Source organism: Pleurodeles waltl, chromosome 9, assembly GCF_031143425.1.
Source record: "Pleurodeles waltl isolate 20211129_DDA chromosome 9, aPleWal1.hap1.20221129, whole genome shotgun sequence".
Taxonomy (NCBI): domain Eukaryota; kingdom Metazoa; phylum Chordata; class Amphibia; order Caudata; family Salamandridae; genus Pleurodeles; species Pleurodeles waltl.
This window is the reverse complement of record NC_090448.1, coordinates 6,378,626-6,406,237: the sequence shown is the minus strand read 5'-3', so window position 1 is coordinate 6,406,237 and position 27,612 is coordinate 6,378,626. Positions and strand designations below refer to the sequence as shown.

The following is a 27,612-nucleotide window of genomic DNA, read 5'->3' as shown; positions in this document are numbered from 1 at the left end:
GTTGGACTTTGAGTTGGAGTAATCGAGGCCTGAAGTCTTGGGGGCATTAAATATTATTCCAGATGGATGGATGTATATTCATGGCGGGCAGGAGTTTGCTGAAGTTGGTTCATATCATGACAAGCCTCACAGAGGTCTCCAGTGACTCTAAATTCTACATGTATAGGATGATATTGTAGGTCTGAGAAACAAAAAAGAAAAAACTGCGAAGACGGTGAACGAACATAAACAGGAATAGTAAAGTCATCTGGTATCGCTTAGCTAGTTGGTTAGTGAGGTAGACCAGTAGTCGGTATGATGGTGAGGCCAGTCACCCATTGCCACAGGAATTGTGAATCCCTTAGTGATGGTCTTGGGTTTTTATGCGTCCACATGGATGATGAAATGGTGGAATCTATTCCTTTAAAGACTCATGAAGGAAAGTGTACAGGAGGGGTGTGAACAAGATATAACTGTTTAGGCAGAAATAATGTTTTTATGAGATTAATTCATCCTATCAGCATCAGGACTAATTTGTTAGGTAACTGATCCGCCTTGTTAACGCCAGGCTCCTAATTTAGGGCTTTCAGTTTTTTGTAGATTGGTGACCGCCATATCCCACAATAATACATTTGAGAGACATTGTGTGCCTACGGAGCATTGCAGGGGCCAACAAAAGGAATCTACAGAAGTTGTTTGTCTAGCTTACAACCTGACATAGCAGCAAACTGTAAGGTTTAAGGCGTTTCAATGACAAGTGGAGCGCTGACGTCGGTGGTAGTAATCAATAAGTTGTTGGCATTTGCTATGGCTTGATGTCACTGGACAAAGTGTCATTTGAGGCATGTTAGGTCCATTCGGAGGGATTTAACAAGCAACTCTATACAGAAGCATAAAAAAGTGATAAGGGGCAACTTGATGGGTGATGCTAGGGATATTAATGGGCGGTGAAGAGTAATTGATAATTGGGACTACAGCTTGGGAAGTTAGTAAAACACTAGATTCAACCTTGTACACTGCATAGGAAATGCGTCAAGTCATGGCAGCCCGGGCAGTGGTAGCCATCTCATGGCAGCCCGGGCAGTGGTAGCCATCTCATGGCAGCCCGGGCAGTGGTAGCCATCTCATGGCAGCCCAGGCAGTGCTAGCCATCTCATGACAGCCCAGGCAGTGCTAGACATCTCATGACAGCCCAGGCAGTGATAGCCATCTTATGGCAGCCCATCGGTGCTAGCCATCTCATGGCACCTCAGGCTGTGGTAGCCATCTCATGACAGCCCAGGCAGTGCAGTGCTAGTCATCTCAAGACAGCCCAGGCAGTGCTAGCCATCTCATGACAGCCCGGGCAGTGGTAGCCATCTCATGACAGCCCGGGCAGTGGTAGCCATCTCATGACAGCCCGGGCAGTGGTAGCCATCTCATGACAGCCCGGGCAGTGGTAGCCATCTCATGACAGCCCGGGCTGTGGTAGCCATCTCATGACAGCCCGGACGGTGGTAGCCATCTCATGACAGCCCGGACAGTGGTAGCAATCTCATGACAGCCCGGGCAGTGTGGTGCTAGCCATCTCATGCCAGCCCAGGGAGTGATAGCTATCTTATGGCAGCCCATCAGTGGTAGCCATCTCATGGCATCTCAGGCAGTGGTAGCCATCTCATGACAGCCCCAGCAGTGCAGTGCTAGTCATTTCATGATAGCCCGGGCAGCGCAGTGATAGCCGTCTCATGACAGCCTGCGCAGTGCAGTGCTAGTCATCTCATGACAGCCCGGGCAAAGCTAGCCATCTCATGGCAGCCTGGGCAGTGCAGTGCTAGTCATCTCATGACAGCCCGGGCAGTGGTAGCCATCTCATGACAGCCCGGGCAGTGCTAGCCATCTCATGACAGCCCGGGCAGTGCTAGCCATCTCATGACAGCCTGCGCAGTGCTAGTCATCTCATGACACCCTGGGCAGCGCAGTGATAGCCGTCTCATGACAGCCTGCGCAGTGCAGTGCTAGTCATCTCATGACAGCCCGGGCAAAGCTAGCCATCTCATGGCAGCCTGGGCAGTGCCGTGCTAGCCATCTCATGACAGCCCGGGCAGTGGTAGCCATCTCATGACAGCCCGGGCAGTGGTAGCCATCTCATGACAGCCTGGGCAGCGCAGTGCTAGTCATCTCATGACAGCCTGCGCAGCGCTAGTCATCTCATGACACCCCGGGCAGCGCAGTGATAGCCGTCTCATGACAGCCTGCGCAGTGCAGTGCTAGTCATCTCATGACAGCCCGGGCAAAGCTAGCCATCTCATGGCAGCCTGGGCAGTGCAGTGCTAGTCATCTCATGACAGCCCGGGCAGTGCTAGCCATCTCATGACAGCCCGGGCAGTGCTAGCCATCTCATGACAGCCTGCGCAGTGCTAGTCATCTCATGACACCCTGGGCAGCGCAGTGATAGCCGTCTCATGACAGCCTGCGCAGTGCAGTGCTAGTCATCTCATGACAGCCCGGGCAAAGCTAGCCATCTCATGGCAGCCTGGGCAGTGCCGTGCTAGCCATCTCATGACAGCCCGGGCAGTGGTAGCCATCTCATGACAGCCCGGGCAGCGCAGTGATAGCCGTCTCATGACAGCCTGCGCAGTGCAGTGCTAGTCATCTCATGACAGCCCGGGCAAAGCTAGCCATCTCATGGCAGCCTGGGCAGTGCAGTGCTAGCCATCTCATGACAGCCCGGGCAGTGGTAGCCATCTCATGACAGCCCGGGCAGTGGTAGCCATCTCATGACAGCTCATAGAAAGAGCAACTCTACCCAAATAAAGGCATTTTTAGCATCCAGAGCAATTAGTGCTGCGTGTTGCCTGTGAGTCGGTGATGGTTGTAGTGAGGCTGAGGTACAGATGAAGCTCATTAACAGTGGACGTGAAGGGCGGGGACGGGAAGGTGCTGATGAATCTTGTGAATAGTAAAAAACTGACTCTAGGAGATAAAAAAAAAACCCTCATGAACATTGGATGTGACCAGTGAAGTGAGTCTGTGAGGAACAGATGACCCTGGTGAATGATGGGTAAATTGAGTCTGAGGTACAAGGATACCCATGAGGGACAGACGTGACCCCTGAAGTGAGGCTGAGGTACAGGTGACCCAGGTGAATGATGCAGGCTCCGTGCCCCCCAGTATGGAGCCCCCTGACTGCTGAAGTGGGTCCAGAAGTACAGGTGGCCCAACAGACTTACCCGTGACATGCAGTGGTGTGTGTGCGCGTGTCAGGTACCACCAGGGGCCCTGTGGACAACGTCATGGGTGATGTGATGTTAAACCACAGGATGTGTCTCATTAACCCCTTCCCTTCTGGCTGTCTCGTCCTCAGAATGCCCTGGCGGATGGAAGGCCCCCTGCAGCGGACACGGTACATGCCTGGATGGTGTGACAGGGAACGGAACATGCCTGTGCGATGTGAGTAGAACTCATTGGATGTGGGGGGGTTGGATAGTCTTCTATCTCATGATGAGCTGCCTACAAATCTTGGTCTTGGATCCACTTCAGTCTTGCTATTTTTATAGGTTAAATATTCTTTTTATTGTTGTGTTATATTTAATTCTTGTTTCTCCAGCATTATCATGTCAGGTGTTTTATGCTTGCATTATTGTATCCCACGAGTGGTAATATGCTCTTTTTTTGCCTCGTGACATGAGCTCGCCTACAGAAGCCACAGGCAGGTTTTGACAGTGTTACTATTTGCACTGAATATGGGAACTGTACTTTCTCTCATCTTTGATTTCACCTTTTAGGGCTTAGTTTGATTTTGCCGGGTACTGAATTCGGAGTCCACACTTTGTTTGCACTTTGATTTTCTCTCTGTGGGCTGTGCTTGCATTTTGTCTGTTTTATCATAGTATGTTATGTCTGTATTTTACTTTTGTGGTCTATATCCATGTGACCGAATAAAGTTGATTTTGACTGTGTGTGGGAGGGAGACATGAACCGTACAACTGTGTACTGAGGGCGGCTCTTCCGTGTGTGATGCTCAGTTCTGGAAGCTCACAGGCGTGTCCTCAACATGTTACATGTTTCTATGTCTGCTCCTGTGCACAGGTCCTAGTGTGATGGTCAAAAAAACAACAACAGGAGGGGCGAAATGTGGGATATTTGGAGGACAGACTCCTGGTCCCGTGTGTGGAGCTCCCAATACTGTATAAACCAAAAAATTACACACACAGTTCCAAAAAGCGGGGAATTGTATCTACCGGTTCTGCATATCAGGGAAACCAAAAGGTTGTAAGTACGAGCCCTCACTCACCTTTCGGTGACATGCTTCATCATAGGGCTATGCTCCTCGTCAGGCCGGCGCTGCAATGCCTGACGGGCCCCACACGGGGGCTCTTTGCCGGAGATCTTTTTGAGCAAAATGCACACCGGTTAAAAGTATGAATCGAGGATTGGTATGGAAAAGGTTAAAAATGTCTAGAGGTAAAAACCGTTCATATCTTTAATTAAATGTTAGTACCTCTGGCAAGATTAAAAACAAAAAATAGGGATATAGTAAAATAATGTCTACACTCCCCATAAAACGCAGAAATGCTATTTATAGCCACCAACTCTCATACCAGAGAGTGGTGTAAATGAAGTGAGGTGAACACAGGATCCCCTGTGTTACTCTACATCATAGGTCAACATGTTTCTCGCTATGCGATTCGTCAGGACCTCAAAGACGTACCTAATCCTTCAAACACTTGGGCTACCCATACTAGGGAGAGCAGAACCCTCCAAATACTAAATGCAGGGCCTCATCGGGGGACAAACATCGAGTTGAGAAAAATCCTCTGTGGTTTTTCTCAGGTTGTGGTGCAATCAGTAGACCTACGCTCGTTGTGGTTCCGGGGAACGTCTTTGAGGTCCTGACGAATCGCATAGCGAGAAACATGTTGACCTATGATGTAGAGTAACACAGGGGATCCTGTGTTCACCTCTTTTCATTTACACTACTCTCTGGTATGAGAGTTGGTGACTATAAATAGCATTTCTGCGTTTTATTGGGAGTGTAGACATTATTTTACTATATACCTATTTTTTGTTTTTAATCTTGCCAGAGGTACTAACATTTAATTAAAGATATGAACGGTTTTTACCTCTAGACATTTTTAACCTTTTCCATACCAATCCTCGATTCCGACTTTTAACCGGTGTGCATTTTGCTCAAAAAGATCTCCGGCAAAGAGCCCCCGTGTGGGGCCCGTCAGGCATTGCAGCGCCTGCCTGACGAGGAGCATAGCCCTATGATGAAGCATGTCACCGAAAGGTGAGTGAGGGCTCGTGCTTACAACCTTTTGGTTTCCCTGATATGCAGAACCGGTAGATACAATTCCCTGCTTTTTGGAACCGTGTGTGTAATTTTTTGGTTTAACCTAGTGTGATGGTGCCTGTGCTTACTGTCACTGGTAACCAGTGCTGGACTTGGACAAGTGTTACTCCAGGAACCCAGAAACTGGGGGGGCAAGCTGTGGCAACAAAAAGGGGGTCGAGCCGTCTGGGCCTGAGTCCTGAGAAGCAGTCTGACAGACAAAGTACACATTTATTTAAAAAAAACTCTGCCACAAAATAACAACAAGGAGAAACGTGACATCTGTTCTCCTTCATTGGTTGCAAAGGCGTCATTTGAAAGTATCTCGTGGGGTTGATGCATCTGTGACAGAGGTTTGTGTGCCCAGTGATTCTCAGGGAATAATAATGGAAAGATAACTCTGATGGTTAATGCACCTGCTGGAGAGATCTGTGTTTTGTTTAGTCACAGTTTTGATTCATAACGTAGCTTAGTGGGTTAATGTCTGCGGCAAAGCATGTTGTGTAATTTGCTGATCACAGATTTGTATTTTCTGTAGATCGTTCAGTGGGACGCTGCTTTGACGCAGGATCCCTTTATTACTTGCAGTTCATAACTTGTGGCTCTTCTAATACAGCTCAGTGAGCTATAAACTGGCCTCACAAGCACGCAAACTGCAGGGCCTGGGTTAGAACCTCACTGTTTGTCCCAATTTCTTGGTATCATAAGGCAGCTGAAAAGGGCCTCTTTGGGTTGTAATAAAGTCTTATCAGCGCAGACAACCCAAGCGCTACGTTACGTTTATATCGTGACTTAGGGCCTGATTTAGAGTTTGGGGGGTGGGATTACTCACTCACAAACGTGGTCTATCCCGTCGGCGTATTACGATCCCATTATATCCTATTTGAATGGTAATATGGGGTAGGATGTCTGTCACGTTTTTCCGGCGGAGTTACCCGGATGTCTGTCACGTTTGTGGCGGAGTTACCCATCCACCAGACTGTAAATCAGTCCCTCTGAATCTCTCCCAGCCATGCCCTCTTCACATGCAACCCCTACCAGTAAAGAGGATGTGTGACCCCCACACCTTCAGACCCTCATCGTCTTGTGTAACATCCTGCAACTGTAAACATACAAGTGTGTGAAATCATACAAGTGGGAGATTTATACACTTGTATGATTTATTGGTAATGTGTGAGTGTGTGTCATGGAAAGCGCTCTGACACTAAATTGCACGAGTAGCGCTATAAAGAATCAAACAAAAAAAGTGCTATTTAAATTGTTATTTGTGTAAAAACTTATACAGACGGATACAGCTGACATTCTCACAGTGCATGCAGCTCCCTTATAAACAAGGACTGAACAGGATCGTCTCCACCCAAAGGGGGGGCAGGTGGACCTTTGAGGGTAGCCTTTGTTTGGGCCTAGCTGGAATCTGAAACAAGGCACCCCCTTCAGCCCGCGTGTTGCTGCTCTGGGCCTAGCTGGAATCTGAAATAAGGCACCGATGCAGCCCGCGTTTTGCTGCTCTAGGCCTAGCTGGAATCTGAAATAAGACACCGATGCAGCCCGCGTGTTGCTGCTCTGAGCCTAGCTGGAATCTGAAATAAGACACCGATGCAGCCCGCGTGTTGCTGCTCTGAGCCTAGCTAGAATCTGAAATAAGACACCGCCCTGCAGCCCGCAGGTATATGCTAGTGCTGTATTTAGAGTTTAGTGACTGGCATACTCTATCACAGATGTGGCCGGCATCCGGTCCACCGTATTACAAGTGCATTATAGTCGGCATCCCGTCCACCGTATTACAAGTGCATTATAGCTGGCATCCCGTCCACCGTATTACAAGTGCATTATAGCCGGTATCCCGTCCACCGTATTACAAGTGCATTATAGCCAGTATCCTGTCCACTGTATTACAAGTGCATTATAGCCGGTATCCCGTCCACCATATTAGAAGTGCATTATAGCCGGTATCCCTTCCACTGTATTACAAGTGCATTATAGCCGGTAACCCTTACACTGTATTACAAGTGCATTATAGCTGGCATCCCGTCCACCGTATTACAAGTGCATTATAGCCGGTATCCCATCCACCGTATTACAAGTGCATTATAGCCGGTATCCCGTCCACCATATTACAAGTGCATTATAGACAGTATCCCGTCCACTGTATTAAAAGTATATTATAGCTGGTATCCCGTCTACTGTATTACAAGTACATTATAGTTGGTATCCCGTCCACTGTATTACAAGTGCATTATAGCAGGTATCTTGTCCACCATATTACAAGTGCATTATAGCCGGTATCCCGTCCACCGTATTACAAGTGCATTATAGCCGGTATCCCGTCCACCGTATTACAAGTGCATTATAGCTGGTATCCATTCCACTGTGTTACAAGTGCACTATAGCTGGCATCCCGTCCACCGTATTACAAGTGCATTATAGCCGGCATCCCGTCCACCGTATTACAAGTGCATTATAGCCGGCATCCCGTCCACCGTATTACAAGTGCATTATAGCTGGCATCCCGTCCACCGTATTACAAGTGCATTATAGCTGGTATCCCGTCCACCGTATTACAAGTGCACTATAGCCGGTATCCATTCCACTGTGTTACAAGTGCACTATAGCCGGTATCCCGTCCACCGTATTACAAGTGCATTATAGCCGGTATCCCGTCCACCATATTACAAGTGCATTATAGCCGGTATCCCGTCCACTGTATTACAAGTGCATTATAGTCGGTATCCCGTCCACTGTATTTCAAGTGCATTATAGCCGGTATCCCGTCCACCGTATTACAAGTGCATTATAGCCGGTATCCTGTCCACCGTATTACAAGTGCATTATAGCCGGTATCCCTTCCACTGTATTACAAGTGCATTATAGTCGGTATCCCGTCCACTGTATTTCAAGTGCACTATAGCCGGTATCCCGTCCACCGTATTACAAGTGCATTATAGCCGGTATCCATTCCACTGTATTACAAGTGCACTATAGCTGGCATCCCGTCCACCGTATTACAAGTGCATTATAGCTGGTATCCATTCCACTGTGTTACAAGTGCACTATAGCTGGCATCCCGTCCACCGTATTACAAGTGCATTATAGCCGGCATCCCGTCCACCGTATTACAAGTGCATTATAGCTGGCATCCCGTCCACCGTATTACAAGTGCATTATAGCCGGTATCCCGTCCACCGTATTACAAGTGCACTATAGCCGGTATCCATTCCACTGTGTTACAAGTGCACTATAGCTGGCATCCCGTCCACCGTATTACAAGTGCATTATAGCCGGTATCCCGTCCACCGTATTACAAGTGCACTATAGCTGGCATCCCGTCCACCGTATTACAAGTGCACTATAGCTGGCATCCCGTCCACCGTATTACAAGTGCATTATAGCCGGTATCCCGTCCACCGTATTACAAGTGCATTATAGCCGGTATCCATTCCACTGTATTACAAGTGCACTATAGCTGGCATCCCGTCCACCGTATTACAAGTGCATTATAGCCGGTATCCATTCCACTGTATTTCAAGTGCACTATAGCCGGTATCCCGTCCACCGTATTACAAGTGCACTATAGCCGGTATCCCGTCCACCGTATTACAAGTGCATTATAGCTGGTATCCATTCCACTGTGTTACAAGTGCATTATAGCCGGTATCCATTCCACCGTATTACAAGTGCACTATAGCCGGTATCCATTCCACTGTATTTCAAGTGCACTATAGCCGGTATCCCGTCCACTGTATTTCAAGTGCACTATAGCCGGTATCCCGTCCACTGTATTACAAGTGCACTATAGCCGGTATCCCGTCCACCGTATTACAAGTGCATTATAGCTGGTATCCATTCCACTGTATTACAAGTGCACTATAGCTGGCATCCCGTCCACCGTATTACAAGTGCATTATAGCCGGTATCCCGTCCACCGTATTACAAGTGCATTATAGCCGGTATCCATTCCACTGTATTACAAGTGCACTATAGCTGGCATCCCGTCCACCGTATTACAAGTGCACTATAGCCGGCATCCCGTCCACCGTATTACAAGTGCACTATAGCCGGCATCCCGTCCACCGTATTACAAGTGCATTATAGCCGGTATCCCGTCCACCGTATTACAAGTGCATTATAGCCAGTATCCTGTCCACTGTATTACAAGTGCATTATAGCCGGTATCCCGTCCACCATATTAGAAGTGCATTATAGCCGGTATCCCTTCCACTGTATTACAAGTGCATTATAGCCGGTAACCCTTACACTGTATTACAAGTGCATTATAGCTGGCATCCCGTCCACCGTATTACAAGTGCATTATAGCCGGTATCCCGTCCACCGTATTACAAGTGCATTATAGCCGGTATCCCGTCCACCATATTACAAGTGCATTATAGACGGTATCCCGTCCACTGTATTAAAAGTATATTATAGCTGGTATCCCGTCTACTGTATTACAAGTACATTATAGTTGGTATCCCGTCCACTGTATTACAAGTGCATTATAGCAGCTATCTTGTCCACCATATTACAAGTGCATTATAGCCGGTATCCCGTCCACCGTATTACAAGTGCATTATAGCCGGTATCCCGTCCACCGTATTACAAGTGCATTATAGCTGGTATCCATTCCACTGTGTTACAAGTGCACTATAGCTGGCATCCCGTCCACCGTATTACAAGTGCATTATAGCCGGCATCCCGTCCACCGTATTACAAGTGCATTATAGCTGGCATCCCGTCCACCGTATTACAAGTGCATTATAGCCGGTATCCCGTCCACCGTATTACAAGTGCACTATAGCCGGTATCCATTCCACTGTGTTACAAGTGCACTATAGCCGGTATCCCGTCCACCGTATTACAAGTGCATTATAGCCGGTATCCCGTCCACCGTATTACAAGTGCATTATAGCCGGTATCCCGTCCACTGTATTACAAGTGCATTATAGTCGGTATCCCGTCCACTGTATTTCAAGTGCATTATTGCCGGTATCCCGTCCACCGTATTACAAGTGCATTATAGTCGGTATCCTGTCCACCGTATTACAAGTGCATTATAGCCGGTATCCCTTCCACTGTATTACAAGTGCATTATAGTCGGTATCCCGTCCACTGTATTTCAAGTGCACTATAGCCGGTATCCCGTCCACCGTATTACAAGTGCATTATAGCCGGTATCCATTCCACTGTATTACAAGTGCACTATAGCTGGCATCCCGTCCACCGTATTACAAGTGCATTATAGCTGGTATCCATTCCACTGTGTTACAAGTGCACTATAGCTGGCATCCCGTCCACCGTATTACAAGTGCATTATAGCCGGCATCCCGTCCACCGTATTACAAGTGCATTATAGCTGGCATCCCGTCCACCGTATTACAAGTGCATTATAGCCGGTATCCCGTCCACCGTATTACAAGTGCACTATAGCCGGTATCCATTCCACTGTATTACAAGTGCACTATAGCTGGCATCCCGTCCACCATATTACAAGTGCATTATAGCTGGTATCCATTCCACTGTATTACAAGTACATTATAGTTGGTATCCCGTCCACTGTATTACAAGTGCATTATAGCAGGTATCTTGTCCACCATATTACAAGTGCATTATAGCCGGTATCCCGTCCACCGTATTACAAGTGCATTATAGCCGGTATCCCGTCCACCGTATTACAAGTGCATTATAGCTGGTATCCATTCCACTGTGTTACAAGTGCACTATAGCTGGCATCCCGTCCACCGTATTACAAGTGCATTATAGCCGGCATCCCGTCCACCGTATTACAAGTGCACTATAGCTGGCATCCCGTCCACCGTATTACAAGTGCATTATAGCCGGCATCCCGTCCACCGTATTACAAGTGCATTATAGCCGGCATCCCGTCCACCGTATTACAAGTGCATTATAGCCGGCATCCCGTCCACCGTATTACAAGTGCATTATAGCTGGCATCCCGTCCACCGTATTACAAGTGCATTATAGCCGGTATCCCGTCCACCGTATTACAAGTGCACTATAGCCGGTATCCATTCCACTGTGTTACAAGTGCACTATAGCCGGTATCCATTCCACTGTGTTACAAGTGCACTATAGCCGGTATCCCGTCCACCGTATTACAAGTGCATTATAGCCGGTATCCCGTCCACTGTATTACAAGTGCATTATAGTCGGTATCCCGTCCACTGTATTTCAAGTGCATTATAGCCGGTATCCCGTCCACCGTATTACAAGTGCATTATAGCCGGTATCCTGTCCACCGTATTACAAGTGCATTATAGCCGGTATCCCTTCCACTGTATTACAAGTGCATTATAGTCGGTATCCCGTCCACTGTATTTCAAGTGCACTATAGCCGGTATCCCGTCCACCGTATTACAAGTGCATTATAGCCGGTATCCATTCCACTGTATTACAAGTGCACTATAGCTGGCATCCCGTCCACCGTATTACAAGTGCATTATAGCTGGTATCCATTCCACTGTGTTACAAGTGCACTATAGCTGGCATCCCGTCCACCGTATTACAAGTGCATTATAGCCGGCATCCCGTCCACCGTATTACAAGTGCATTATAGCTGGCATCCCGTCCACCGTATTACAAGTGCATTATAGCCGGTATCCCGTCCACCGTATTACAAGTGCACTATAGCCGGTATCCATTCCACTGTGTTACAAGTGCACTGTAGCCGGCATCCCGTCCACCGTATTACAAGTGCATTATAGCCGGTATCCCGTCCACCGTATTACAAGTGCACTATAGCTGGCATCCCGTCCACCGTATTACAAGTGCACTATAGCTGGCATCCCGTCCACCGTATTACAAGTGCATTATAGCCGGTATCCCGTCCACCGTATTACAAGTGCATTATAGCCGGTATCCATTCCACTGTATTACAAGTGCACTATAGCTGGCATCCCGTCCACCGTATTACAAGTGCATTATAGCCGGTATCCATTCCACTGTATTTCAAGTGCACTATAGCCGGTATCCCGTCCACCGTATTACAAGTGCACTATAGCCGGTATCCCGTCCACCGTATTACAAGTGCATTATAGCTGGTATCCATTCCACTGTGTTACAAGTGCATTATAGCCGGTATCCATTCCACCGTATTACAAGTGCACTATAGCCGGTATCCATTCCACTGTATTACAAGTGCACTATAGCCGGTATCCCGTCCACTGTATTTCAAGTGCACTATAGCCGGTATCCCGTCCACCGTATTACAAGTGCACTATAGCCGGTATCCCGTCCACCGTATTACAAGTGCATTATAGCTGGTATCCATTCCACTGTATTACAAGTGCACTATAGCTGGCATCCCGTCCACCGTATTACAAGTGCATTATAGCCGGTATCCCGTCCACCGTATTACAAGTGCATTATAGCCGGTATCCATTCCACTGTATTACAAGTGCACTATAGCTGGCATCCCGTCCACCGTATTACAAGTGCACTATAGCCGGCATCCCGTCCACCGTATTACAAGTGCACTATAGCCGGCATCCCGTCCACCGTATTACAAGTGCATTATAGCCGGCATCCCGTCCACCGTATTACAAGTGCATTATAGCCAGTATCCTGTCCACTGTATTACAAGTGCATTATTGCCGGTATCCCGTCCACCATATTAGAAGTGCATTATAGCCGGTATCCCTTCCACTGTATTACAAGTGCATTATAGCCGGTAACCCTTACACTGTATTACAAGTGCATTATAGCTGGCATCCCGTCCACCGTATTACAAGTGCATTATAGCCGGTATCCCGTCCACCGTATTACAAGTGCATTATAGCCGGTATCCCGTCCACCATATTACAAGTGCATTATAGACGGTATCCCGTCCACTGTATTAAAAGTATATTATAGCTGGTATCCCGTCTACTGTATTACAAGTACATTATAGTTGGTATCCCGTCCACTGTATTACAAGTGCATTATAGCAGGTATCTTGTCCACCATATTACAAGTGCATTATAGCCGGTATCCCGTCCACCGTATTACAAGTGCATTATAGCCGGTATCCCGTCCACCGTATTACAAGTGCATTATAGCTGGTATCCATTCCACTGTGTTACAAGTGCACTATAGCTGGCATCCCGTCCACCGTATTACAAGTGCATTATAGCCGGCATCCCGTCCACCGTATTACAAGTGCATTATAGCTGGCATCCCGTCCACCGTATTACAAGTGCATTATAGCCGGTATCCCGTCCACCGTATTACAAGTGCACTATAGCCGGTATCCATTCCACTGTGTTACAAGTGCACTATAGCCGGTATCCCGTCCACCGTATTACAAGTGCATTATAGCCGGTATCCCGTCCACCGTATTACAAGTGCATTATAGCCGGTATCCCGTCCACCGTATTACAAGTGCATTATAGCCGGTATCCCGTCCACTGTATTACAAGTGCATTATAGTCGGTATCCCGTCCACTGTATTTCAAGTGCATTATAGCCGGTATCCCGTCCACCGTATTACAAGTGCATTATAGTCGGTATCCTGTCCACCGTATTACAAGTGCATTATAGCCGGTATCCCTTCCACTGTATTACAAGTGCATTATAGTCGGTATCCCGTCCACTGTATTTCAAGTGCACTATAGCCGGTATCCCGTCCACCGTATTACAAGTGCATTATAGCCGGTATCCATTCCACTGTATTGCAAGTGCACTATAGCTGGCATCCCGTCCACCGTATTACAAGTGCATTATAGCTGGTATCCATTCCACTGTGTTACAAGTGCACTATAGCTGGCATCCCGTCCACCGTATTACAAGTGCATTATAGCCGGCATCCCGTCCACCGTATTACAAGTGCATTATAGCTGGCATCCCGTCCACCGTATTACAAGTGCATTATAGCCGGTATCCCGTCCACCGTATTACAAGTGCACTATAGCCGGTATCCATTCCACTGTGTTACAAGTGCACTATAGCTGGCATCCCGTCCACCGTATTACAAGTGCATTATAGCTGGCATCCCGTCCACCGTATTACAAGTGCACTATAGCTGGCATCCCGTCCACCGTATTACAAGTGCACTATAGCTGGCATCCCGTCCACCGTATTACAAGTGCATTATAGCCGGTATCCCGTCCACCGTATTACAAGTGCATTATAGCCGGTATCCATTCCACTGTATTACAAGTGCACTATAGCTGGCATCCCGTCCACCGTATTACAAGTGCATTATAGCCGGTATCCATTCCACTGTATTTCAAGTGCACTATAGCCGGTATCCCGTCCACCGTATTACAAGTGCACTATAGCCGGTATCCCGTCCACCGTATTACAAGTGCATTATAGCTGGTATCCATTCCACTGTGTTACAAGTGCATTATAGCCGGTATCCATTCCACCGTATTACAAGTGCACTATAGCCGGTATCCATTCCACTGTATTACAAGTGCACTATAGCCGGTATCCCGTCCACTGTATTTCAAGTGCACTATAGCCGGTATCCCGTCCACTGTATTTCAAGTGCACTATAGCCGGTATCCCGTCCACCGTATTACAAGTGCACTATAGCCGGTATCCCGTCCACCGTATTACAAGTGCATTATAGCTGGTATCCAATCCACTGTATTACAAGTGCACTATAGCTGGCATCCCGTCCACTGTATTACAAGTGCACTATAGCTGGCATCCCGTCCACTGTATTACAAGTGCACTATAGCTGGCATCCCGTCCACCGTATTACAAGTGCATTATAGCCGGTATCCCGTCCACCGTATTACAAGTGCATTATAGCCGGTATCCATTCCACTGTATTACAAGTGCACTATAGCTGGCATCCCGTCCACCGTATTACAAGTGCATTATAGCCGGTATCCATTCCACTGTGTTACAAGTGCACTATAGCTGGCATCCCGTCCACCGTATTACAAGTGCACTATAGCCGGCATCCCGTCCACCGTATTACAAGTGCACTATATCCGGCATCCCGTCCACCGTATTACAAGTGCATTATAGCCGGTATCCCGTCCACCGTATTACAAGTGCACTATAGCTGGCATCCCGTCCACCGTATTACAAGTGCATTATAGCCGGTATCCATTCCACTGTATTACAAGTGCATTATAGCTGGCATCCCGTCCACCGTATTACAAGTGCACTATAGCTGGCATCCCGTCCACCGTATTACAAGTGCACTATAGCTGGCATCCCGTCCACCGTATTACAAGTGCACTATAGCTGGCATCCCGTCCACCGTATTACAAGTGCACTATAGCCGGTATCCCGTCCACCGTATTACAAGTGCACTGTAGCCGGTATCCCGTCCACCGTATTACAAGTGCACTGTAGCCGGCATCCCGTCCACCGTATTACAAGTGCACTGTAGCCGGCATCCCGTCCACCGTATTACAAGTGCACTATAGCTGGCATCCCGTCCACCGTATTACAAGTGCACTATAGCCGGTATCCCGTCCACCGTATTACAAGTGCATTATAGCCGGGATCCCGTCCACCGTATTACAAGTGCACTATAGCCGGCATCCCGTCCACCGTATTACAAGTGTATTCTAGCCGGTATCCCGTCCACCGTGTTACAAGTGCACTATAGCTGGCATCCCGTCCACCGTATTACAAGTGCACTATAGCCGGCATCCCGTCCACCGTATTACAAGTGCACTATAGCCGGCATCCCGTCCACCGTATTACAAGTGCACTATAGCCGGTATCCCGTCCACCGTATTACAAGTGCACTATAGCCGGCATCCTGTCCACCGTATTACAAGTGCACTATAGCCGGCATCCCGTCCACCGTATTACAAGTGCACTATAGCCGGTATCCATTCCACCGTATTACAAGTGCACTATAGCCGGCATCCTGTCCACCGTATTACAAGTGCACTATAGCCGGCATCCCGTCCACCGTATTACAAGTGCACTATAGCCGGTATCCATTCCACCGTATTACAAGTGCATTATAGCCGGCATCCCGTCCACCGTATTACAAGTGCACTATAGCCGGCATCCCGTCCACCGTATTACAAGTGCATTCTAGCCTATGGCACTTTTAAAAAGAGAGTTAGAATATCCAACACCTTTTGATGAAGAATCCCATCCGTCAGACTCTAATAATGGCCCTACTCACCTCGGTAGGCGAATGCTGAGTGCTGATGTCACTTCTTGCCAGCAGGTGGCACTGTTTGATGGACTATCCCCCGGGGAAGGGGGGCTGGAACTAAGAGGAAAAGAGACGCCTGTTGTGCCCGGCGGAAACGACATCTCAGTCTTGACACAGAAGTGAATCTGTGCGATCTTGAATGCTTCGAAATCTAAAACCTACAATTATTTAACTACCAGCTGGAATTATTTTACTCAAATCTGTTTGCAAAATAATATGAAACTTAAATACTGGTGAACCTGCTCTATCCTGTGAATCTAAAGGCGAATTAGCTTGTTCTCTATACAGTTAACATTAAGGGGGTCATTCTAACCCTGGCGGGCGGCGGAGGCCGCCTGGCAGACTTCCCCCCTCCAGAATACCGCACCGCGGTCGGAAGACGCTGCGGTTATTCTGGGTTTCCCGCTGGGCTGGCGGGTGACTGCCAAAAGGCCGCCCGCCAGCCCAGCGGGAAACCCCTTCCCACGAGGACGCCGGCTCCGAATGGAGCCGGCGGAGTGGGAAGGTGCGATGGGTGCAGTTGCACCCGTCGCGAATTTCAGTGTCTGCAAAGCAGACACTGAAATTCTTTGTGGGGCCCTCTTACGGGGGCCCCTGCAGTGCCCATGCCATTGGCATGGGCACTGCAGGGGCCCCCAGGGGCCCCACGACACCCCATACCGCCATCCTGTTCCTGGCGGGCGAACCGCCAGGAACAGGATGGCGGTATGGGGTGTCTGAATCCCCATGGCGGCGCAGCAAGCTGCGCCGCCATGTAGGATTCATGTAGGCAGCGGAAAACCGGCGGGAGACTGCCGGTTTTCCTCTTCTGACCGCGGCCAAACCGCCGCGGTCAGAATGCCCTGCGGGGCACCTCCAGCTTGTTGGCGGTGCTCCCGCCGACCCTGGCCCCGGCGGTCCTTGACCGCCGGGGTCAGAATGACCCCCTAAATCCTAAAAGACATTGAAAAAAACAAGGCTAATACATGTTTTGGCATATTATTAAAGCCTAGCATACTCTCATCCCTCAACTCTTTTCAACAGACTCAATTGTGATGCATGAATATATTTTTTATATTCAAGAGAAGGGCGTGTCCTTCAGAAATATTAAAATATGAACAAATTTGCTGATTTTTTTTTATTTATTTTTTAGCTAAAAACCTTCAGCTTTGGTAAGGCTGTGACAGTGGTAAATAAGTATGGATTTAAACTCTGATGGAAAGTCAGTCACATCTGGAGTTTTACATTTTGTGGTATATAAACATTGCCAGACTGGTTTCTGTGAGCAGGTATTTGCACCTTCGCATCTGCACTAATGAGTTTGTCGAGGTGCATGCTGGGAGTTTATGCCTCACCCTAACACTCTGCCCTTCTGTGCAGGAGAGGTTTGGTGGCTTTGCGTGCCAGGAGTGTGCAGACGAAAATGCCTTCGGTCCGGACTGTGCTTCAGGTAAGTGACAAACTCGATGGTCATTTGTATGTCATGTGGTGAGTAATCCATGTGCTGTCAGGATGTGAGAGGCCGCTTTTTTAATGGAAATGATAAAGTTTTGAACTGTAAGTGCCATGGGCCTCTGGGAAACAGGTTCCCACGGCCAGATCTCTTTCCCCAAAATGGTATCAATTTTTGGCACTTCATCCACCTTTAGAAAAATGTCCCTAGTAGGTGGTATGCCTGCTACCTGGGGGCTGGGTACTGAAGAGTGTCCCGCAGAGCTGCAGCACTAATTGTGAAACTCAGAGAGACCCCCACACCAGCCTCTTGCAGACTGCATGACCTGGTGTATTTAAAGGTGCAAACTCAACATGCACTGTATGTAAGTCACCCCTCTGGGAGGCCTTACAGCCCTAAGGCAGGGTGCACTATAATGCATGTTGGGGCATAAGGTTGCTTGAGCAAGTATGCCCCTACTGTGTCGTTACAAAATCTTAAGGCATAGTAAGTGTACAGGGGGGCCATAGCAAGTGCATGTGCTGGACACTGGTCATTGAGTTTCCCAGCTACATGACGGCTACTATGAACCCTGGGTTGTTTGGTATCAAACAACTTGGAGTAATAAATCCTCACTGGTACCAGCCTTTGATTTATTACAAAATGTACCCAGGGGACACCTTACAGGTGCCCTACAAAACCTACACCACCTTGGCACGGTTGCTGGCTAGTCCAAACCAGGCTGCCACCCCCAGACACGATTCTGGATCCCTGAAGTGAGAGGTGGGACCAGAAGACAAAGCCTTTCCCGGACGGAGGTGTCACACCTTCTCCCCTCCCCCCAGGAATGTGCCCTGCTCTGGCAGGGGAAGCTTCAAAGGCCATGCCGCCTCTGAAGCACTACTCCAGCCATTTGTTGCTAGCAGCAGACGGCCACCCCATGTCAGACCCCACTTTTGGCAGGAGGGACGGAGGAAAAACTCACAAAGGATAGCAGGGAGTGCCTGCACTCAGCCTGCACCACCCCTCAGGTGTGGCAGCCGAGGTGACCACTACATTTCATTTTCTTCCATCTTGGATGGCAGGAAAATACCCAACCAGGGTTAGGGATCCGACCCGTTCCAACTGGAAGGGGTCACAAATTGTGTGTAGCCACCTACCAGGGACACCCTCTATCGCGCACTAAATACAGTATTGAGTGGGCATCCCTAGATTTTGGACTCTCTGTGGACCAGAAGCAAGCTCCAGTCAAGGGACTTCAGGACAGCCAAGAACCAAACCCCAGAGTGGCTCTGCTGACCTGCAATCCACCCTCAAAGTGACCTACACCTGGCTCCAAGGATCCTAGGATCCACGACGCTTGGCTGACCTAGCTGCTCTGTACCTGGCTTCCCTGGCCCCTACATCGGAGAGCCAGCTGTGCTCTAGGGGTCCCTTACCCCTTGCGACCTCTACCCTCCCAGGGGACCCACCGGACTTAACTCTGTCACCCTGTGCAGTGTGTTTCCAAGTGGCCCCTTTCCCTGTGGTGCACCAGCTCTAGGACTTTCAGCCGCTGCTCCCGCCTAAACCAGGAGTCACCCAAACGTCTCTGGCTGGCCCACACAACATCTCGACGACCTCAACCTAGAAACAAAAGGTGACACTTGTGAGAGCTTTGCAAAATACAAACGCTGTGGGATAGCATAACTTGTTGTTTTTGCATTTGTCGCCCTAAGTGGGAAGGGTATGCCCAGACGTGGGTCCCGTGCTTCCCATGCCACTGGATTCAAGCTAGCCTGGCTGATGAGGGGTGAAACCCCGAAACCGGTCCCAGGATGCTTGTTTCCAGTCCAGGGAAGACCTGGCCTAGCAGTTCGGGCTGGACTGTTCCCATGGGGAACAGGGTCAAGACTGATTTGCATATGGCTGGGTCCAAACTGGAATGGCATGGGCAGCAAAAAAACGATGGATTAAACCCAGATCTGTGACTGGGGGTGAATGTTTGACAATGTTCAGCATTCCGTCCATTACTTGTTGTTTTTGCATTTGTTGCCCTAAGTGGGAAGGGTATGCCCAGACGTGGGTCCCGTGCTTCCCATGCCACTGGATTCAAGCTAGCCTGGCTGATGAGGGGTGAAACCCCGAAACCGGTCCCAGGATGCTTGTTTCCAGTCCAGGGAAGACCTGGCCTAGCAGTTCGGGCTGGACTGTTCCCATGGGGAACAGGGTCAAGACTGATTTGCATATGGCTGGGTCCAAACTGGAATGGCATGGGCAGCAAAAAAACGATGGATTAAACCCAGATCTGTGACTGGGGGTGAATGTTTGACAATGTTCAGCATTCCGTCGACGTGGGTCCCGTGCTTCCCATGCCACTGGATTCAAGCTAGCCTGGCTGATGAGGGGTGAAACCCCGAAACCGGTCCCAGGATGCTTGTTTCCAGTCCAGGGAAGACCTGGCCTAGCAGTTCGGGCTGGACTGTTCCCATGGGGAACAGGGTCAAGACTGATTTGCATATGGCTGGGTCCAAACTGGAATGGCATGGGCAGCAAAAAAACGATGGATTAAACCCAGATCTGTGACTGGGGGTGAATGTTTGACAATGTTCAGCATTCCGTCCATTACTTGTTGTTTTTGCACTTGTGAGAGCTTTGCCTGATTTTATATGCAATGTTAAAGTTTTCTCCCATTGATTCCTATGATGCGTAATTACACACAGAAACAGAACATTTTACAAACTGTTAAAAATCATAATTCAAAAAGTACTTACCTGATTTTGATGATCTTGGGCTTAAAAAGTTCATAAAATTGTGAAGTATTTTTGTAAATTGGTCTCAAGTTATTCTTTAGAGTGTGTGTTCACATTTATTGATCCTGTGAGTACAACAAATGCTTAACACATCTCCTGGATAACTGCTGGACCAAGCTACCACAAACATAGAGCATTAGGTGGTCTACCTGTTACCTCTGAATAACAAGGTGGGAGTTGCTCGGACTCTCTGCACAGTGTACATCGTTTTTGTACACTATATGGAGAGCCACCTCCTACACAGGATGCAAGGGTTGAGTAATTCATGAAATGTCAGGGCACAAGGGCTGAGTAATCCGTGAACTGCCAGGATACAAGGACTGAGTAATCCATGAGCTGCCAAGGTACAAGGACTGAGTAATCCATGAGCTGCCAAGGTACAAGTACTGAGTAATCCATGAGCTGCCAAAATACAAGGGCTGAGTAATCCCTGAGCTACCAGGACACAATGGCTGAGTAATCCTTGAATTGCAAGCGCAGCCAGGGAACAAGGACTGAGTAATCTGAGATGCAAGCGCAGCCAGATTACACAGGATGAGTAATACATGAACTGCAAGCTCAGCCAGGATACAAGGTCTGAATAATCTGTGAACTGCAAGCGCAGCGGGGGTACAAGACCTGAGTAATCCAGGAACTGCCAGCACAGCCAGGGTACAAGACCTGAGTAATCCATGAACTACAAGCACATCCAGGATACAAGACATGAGTAATCCATGAACTGCCAGGGTACAAGGGCTCAGTAATTCATGAACTGCAAGCGCAGCCAGGGTACAAGGACTGAGTAATCTGAGATGCAAGCGCAGCCAGATTACTCAGGATGAGTAATACATGAACTGCAAACTCAGCCAGGATACAAGGGCTGAGTAATCTGTGAACTGAAAACGCAGCGGGGGTACAAGACTTGAGTAATCCAGGAACTGCATGCGCAGCCAGGGTACAAAGCCTGAGTTTTCCAAGAACTGCAAGTGCAGCCAAGGTACAAAACATAAGTAATCCATCAACTGACAGTGCAACCAGGGTATAAAGCCTGAGTAATCCCTGAACTGAGTGCACAGCCTGGATACAATACCTGGGTAATCCATGAACTGCCAGCGCAGCCAGGGTGCAATACCTGAGTAATCCATGAACTGCCAGGTTACAAGGGTTTAGTAATCTATGAACTGCCATCACAGCCAGGGTACAAAACCTGATTATTCTATAAATTCAGCGCCAACCAGGATACAAGGGCTAAAAAATCCATGAACTGCATAGGTACAAAGCTTTAGTAATCCATTAACTGCCAGGGTACAAGGGCTGAGTAATCCATGAGCTGCCGGGATACAAAGATTGAGTAATCTATGAGCTCCAGGATACAAGGGTTGAGTAATCCATGAACTGCAAGCGCAGCCAGGGTACAAAACCCAAGTAATCCATGAACTGCAAGCACAGCCAGGATACAAGGGCTGAGTAATCCATGAACTGGAAGTGCAGCCAGGGTACAACAGCTGAGTAGTTCATGAACTTTGAGCGCAGCCAGGATACAAGTTCAGAATAGTCCATGAGTTGCCAGGATACAAGGGCTAAGTAATCCACGAACTGCTGACAGTTCCAGTGTACAAGACCTGAGTAATCCATGAATTGCCAGGATATAAACCCTGAGTAATCCTTGGGCTGCCAGGATACAAGACGTAAGTAGTCCATGAACTGTATGCACAGCCAGGATACAAAGGCTGAGTAATCCATGAACTTCAAGCTCAGCAATGATAAAAGACCAGAGTAATCCATGAACTGCCAGCACAGCCAGGATACAAGGGTTGAGCAATCCATGAACTGCCAGCGCAGCCAGGATACAAGGGTTTAGTAATCAATGAACTGCCAGGGTACAAAGGGTTGAGTAATCCATGAACTGCATGCGCAGCCAGGATACAAGGGCTGAGTAACCCATGAACTGCCAGGGTACCAGGGCTGAGTAATCCATGAACTGCATGTGCAGCCAGGATACACGGGCTGACTAATCCATGAACTGCATGCGCAGCCAGGGTACAAGGGCTGAGTAATCCATGAACTGCATGCGCAGCCAGGGTACAAGGGCTGAGTAATCCATGAACTGCCAAGGTACAAGGGTTGAGTAATCCATGAACTGCATGCGCAGCCAGGATACAAGGGCTGAGTAACCCATGAACTGCCAGGGTACAAGGGCTGACGAATCCATGAACTGCATGCGCAGCCAGGGTACAAGGGCTGACTAATCCATGAACTGCATGCGCAGCCAGGGTACAAGGGCTGAGTAATTCATGAACTGCAAGCTCGGCCAGGGTACAAAACCTGATTAATCTATGAACTGCATGTGCAGCCAAGGTAAAGATCTGAGTAATCCATGGGCTGCCAGGATATAACGGCTGAGTAATCCATGAGCTGCAAGCGCAGCCAGGTTACAAGGGCGGAGTAATCTGTGAACTGCCAGTACAACCAGGACACAAGATCTGGGTAATACATGAACTGCAAGCGGAGCCAGGGTACAAGGGCTGAGTATTCCATAAACTGCAAGCGCAGCGAGGGTACAAAACCTGATTAATCCATGAACTGCCAGCGCAGCCAGGATACAAGAGCAGAGTAATCTGTGAACTGCCAGTGCAGCCAGGATACAAGATCTGGGTAATACATGAACTGCAAGCGGAGCCAGGGTACAAGGGCTGAGTATTCCATAAACTGCAAGCGCAGGCAGGGTACAAAACCTGAGTAATCCATGAACTACCAGCACAGCCAGGATACAAGGTCTGAGTAATCCTTGAACTGCAAGTGCAGCCAGGATACAAGGGCTAAATAATCCATGAACTGCAAGGGTTACAAGGGCTGAGTAATCCATGAACTGCATGCACATCCATGTAAAAGACCAGAGTAATCCATGAACTGCAAGCTCGGCCAGGTTACAAAACCTGATTAATCCATGAACTGCATACGCAGCCAAGGTAAAGATCTGAGTAATCCATGGGCTGCCAGGATACAAGGGCTGAGTAATCCATAAAGAGCGAAAGCAGCCAAGGTAAAAATCTGAGTAATCCATGGGCTGCCAGGGCACAAGACCTGAGTAATACATAAACTGCAAGCGGAGCCAGGGTACAAGGGCTGAGTATTCCATAAACTGCAAGCGCAGGCAGGGTACAAAACCTGAGTAATCCATGAACTACCAGCACAGCCAGGATACAAGGTCTGAGTAATCCATGAACTGCAAGTGCAGCCAGGATACAAGGGCTAAATAATCCATGAACTGCAAGGGTTACAAGGGCTGAGTAATCCATGAACTGCATGCACATCCATGGTAAAAGACCAGAGTAATCCATGAACTGCAAGCTCGTCAGGGTACAAAACCTGATTAATCCACGAACTGCATGTGCAGCCAAGGTAAAGATCTGAGATATCCATGGGCTGCCAGGATACAAGGGCTGAGTAATCCATGAGCTGCAAGCACAGCCAGGCTACAAAGGCTGAGTAATCCATGAACTGCAAGGACAGCCAGGGTACAAAACCTGAATAATCCATGAGCTTCCAGGGTACAAGGGTTGAGTAATCCATAAACTTCCAGGGTACAAGGGCTGAGTAATCCATGAGCTGCAATCACAGCCAGGATACAAGGGCTGAGTAAACGATAAACTGAGTAATCTGTGAACTGCAAGCGCAGCGGGGGGTACAAAACCTGAGTAATCCAGGAACTGCATGTGCAGCCAGGATATAAGGCCTGAGTAATCTGTGAGCTGCCAGGATACAAGGACTAAGTAACCCATGAACTGCCAGGACACAAGACCTGAGTAATCTGTGAGATGCCAGCACAGCCATAATACAAGGCCTGAGTAATCTGTCAGATGCCAGCACAGCCAGGATAGAAGGCCTGAGTGCTCCGTGAGATGCCAGCACAGCCAGGATACAAGGCCCGAGTAATCTGCAAGACGCCAGCACAGCCAGGATACAAAGCCTGAGTAATCTGTGAGATGCCAGCACAGCCAGGATACAAGGGCTGAGTAATCCATGAACTGCTGGGACACAAGACCTGAGTAATCTGTGAGATGCCAGCACAGCCAGGATACAAGGTCTTGAGTAATCTGTGAGATGCCAGCACAGCCAGGATACAAGGCCTGAGTGATCTGTGAGCTGCCAGCGCAGCCAGGATACAAGGGTTGAGTAATCTGTGAGATGCCAGCACAGCCAGGATACAAGGCCTGAGTGATCTGAGACACGCCAGCACAGCCAGGATACAAGGCCTGAGTAATCTGTGAGATGCCAGCATAGCCATAATACAAGGCCTGAGTAATCTGTGAGATGCCAGCACAGCCAGGATACAAGGGCTGAGTAATCCATGAACTGCCGGGACACAAGACCTGAGTAATCTGTGAGATGCCAGCATAGCCATAATACAAGGCCTGAGTAATCTGTGAGATGCCAGCACAGCCAGGATACAAGGTCTGAGTAATCTGTGAGCTGCCAGCACAGCCAGGATACAAGGGCTGAGTAATCCATGAACTGCCGGGACACAAGACCTGGGTAATCTGTGAGATGCCAGCGCAGCCAGGATACAAGGCCTGAGTGATCCGTGAACTGCCCAGACCAAAGACCTGAGTAATCTGTGAGATGCCAGCACAACCATAATACAAGGCTGTGTAATCTGTGAGATGCCAGCACAGCCAGGATACAAGGCCTGAGTAATCTGTGAGATGCCAGCACAGCCAGGATACAAGGCCTGAGTAATCTGTGAGACGCCAGCACAGCCAGGATACAAGGCCTGAGTAATCTGTGAGATGCCAGTGCAGCCAGGATACAAGGCCTGAGTAATCTGTGAGATGCCAGTGCAGCCAAGATACAAGGCCTGAGTAATCTGTGAGATGCCAGCACAGCTGGGACACAAGACCGAAGTAATCTGTGAGATGCCAGCGCAGCCAGGATACAAGACCTGAGTAATCTGTGAGATGCCAGTGCAGCCAAGATACAAGGCCTGAGTAATCTGTGAGATGCCAGCACAGCCAGGATACAAGGCCTGAGTAATCTGTGAGATGCCAGCACAGCCAGGATACAAGGCCTGAGTAATCTGTGAGATGCCAGCACAGCTGGGATACAAGACCTGAGTAATCTGTGAGATGCCAGCGCAGCCATGATACAAGGCCTGAGTAATCTGTGAGATGCCAACACAGCCAGGATACAAGGCCTGAGTAATCTGAGATGCCAGCACAGCCAGGATACAAGGCCTGAGTAATCTGAGATGCCAGCACAGCCAGGATACAAGGCCTGAGTGATCCATGAGCTGCCAGCGCAGGCAGGATACAAGGGCTGAGTAATCCATGAACTGCCAGTACACAAGGCCTGAGTAATCTGTGAGATGCCAGCACAGCCAGGACATATGGCCTGAGTAATCCATGAGCTGCCAGCGCAGCCAGGATACAAGGCCTAAGTAATCTGTGAGATGCCAGCGCAGCCAGGATACAAGGCCTGAGTAATCCATGAACTGCAAGCGCAGCTCGAATACACAGGATGAGTAATCCGTGAACTGCCAGTGCCAGGATATATGAGTTGGCAATGATGCAGTGCAATTTTTAACTGACATTTGCACCATCTAACTGGTGCAAAATCAACATTTCCAAAGACAAACCCATTCAAAACATGTGCGCTAAGCGGACTGCACAAGAACGGCACTTTTGCATCAGTAGGCTGGTCCCCCGAAGGTTGGTGCAAATGTCATTTTTACTCTAGTCAGTGCTTGTAAATGTTGATGCAAAGTTTTGTGGCCTGGTCTTTGCCGTTCCATGGGAATGTTTGAGATTTGCTGCCAAAAACTCAATAGTGCTTAAACCTGTTCCCAAACGTATAAGAATATGACTTCTAATCAATCACGGTCTCGGAGTTCTTGAATGTGCACTGGATGAAGCGTGACCTTCCTTGGCACAGCCTGGCCTTTCTTGGCACAGTTTGACCTTCCTTGACCCAGACTGACCTTCCATGACCAAGCCTGACCTTCCTTGATGGAGACGCAGCCTGACTTTCTTTGACGCAACCTGACCTTCCTTGACGCAGCCTGACTTTCTTTAGCCTGACTTTGCTTGACGCAGACGCAGCCTGACTTTCTTTGACGCAGCCTGACCTTCCTCGACCCAGCCTGACTTTCTTTGACGCAGCCTGACCTTCCTCGACCCAGCCTGACTTTCTTTGACGCAGCCTGACCTTCCTCGACCCAGCCTGACTTTCTTTGACGCAGCCTCTTTGACGCAGCCTGACTTTCTTTGACGCAGCCTGACTTTCTTTGACGCAGCCTGACTTTCTTTGACGCAGCCTGACTTTCTTTGACGCAGCCTGACCTTCCTCGACCCAGCCTGACTTTCTTTGACGCAGCCTGACCTTCCTCGACCCAGCCTGACCTTCCTCGACCCAGCCTGACTTTCTTTGACGCAGCCTGACTTTCTTTGACGCAGCCTGACTTTCTTTGACGCAGCCTGACTTTCTTTGACGCAGCCTGACTTTCTTTGACACAGCTTGTCTTTCTTTTACACGCTTACACTATAGTTTTGAGGACAATATCTCTGCTATGATTCATTTCAAATGCTTGCCCCAGGAGCCCGGGTCTGGGTTCAGGGGAGGGCAGCCCTCGTTGGGGTCGGTCAGAAAGTGGCTGAACCTTCATAGAAGGTCACGTGTTGACCTTTAGTGGGATGTCCTTGTACAGCCCCTGCCAGGCATGTTTCATGTACCCCTCTAGTGGTCCATGTTTAATACCCGATACAGCTGCATGGAACATACAACCTGAGTTTTGTAAAATATCTTTCACGCCTTCGCTGCCTCTCGGCTGGACCTGTAGTTTGTAAATACCACAAACATATGTACGTACTCTGCACATCGTCCAGTGGTTTCTTTCTGTTTTGAAATATCATAAACTGACAATAAAAAGAAAGGACATAAAACCATAGCATATACTGTAGTTTTCATCCCTGTAAGAGCCGCCAGGCAACTAGGCCTGGGTGGAGTT

At 48.7% G+C, this 27,612-nt stretch overlaps 1 protein-coding gene across 2 annotated transcripts in view; it reads left to right on the top strand.

Annotated features, from left to right (window-relative positions):
* STAB1 (stabilin 1) overlaps window positions 1–27,612 on the top strand; it is an 829,863-nt gene that overhangs the window by 90,978 nt on the left and 711,273 nt on the right. For both annotated transcript variants that reach the window (XM_069206091.1, XM_069206090.1), the window contains exons 5-6: window positions 3,323–3,408; window positions 17,787–17,856. In XM_069206091.1, coding sequence (XP_069062192.1) covers window positions 3,323–3,408; window positions 17,787–17,856 — 156 coding nt within the window. The remainder of the gene's footprint in view (window positions 1–3,322; window positions 3,409–17,786; window positions 17,857–27,612) is intronic.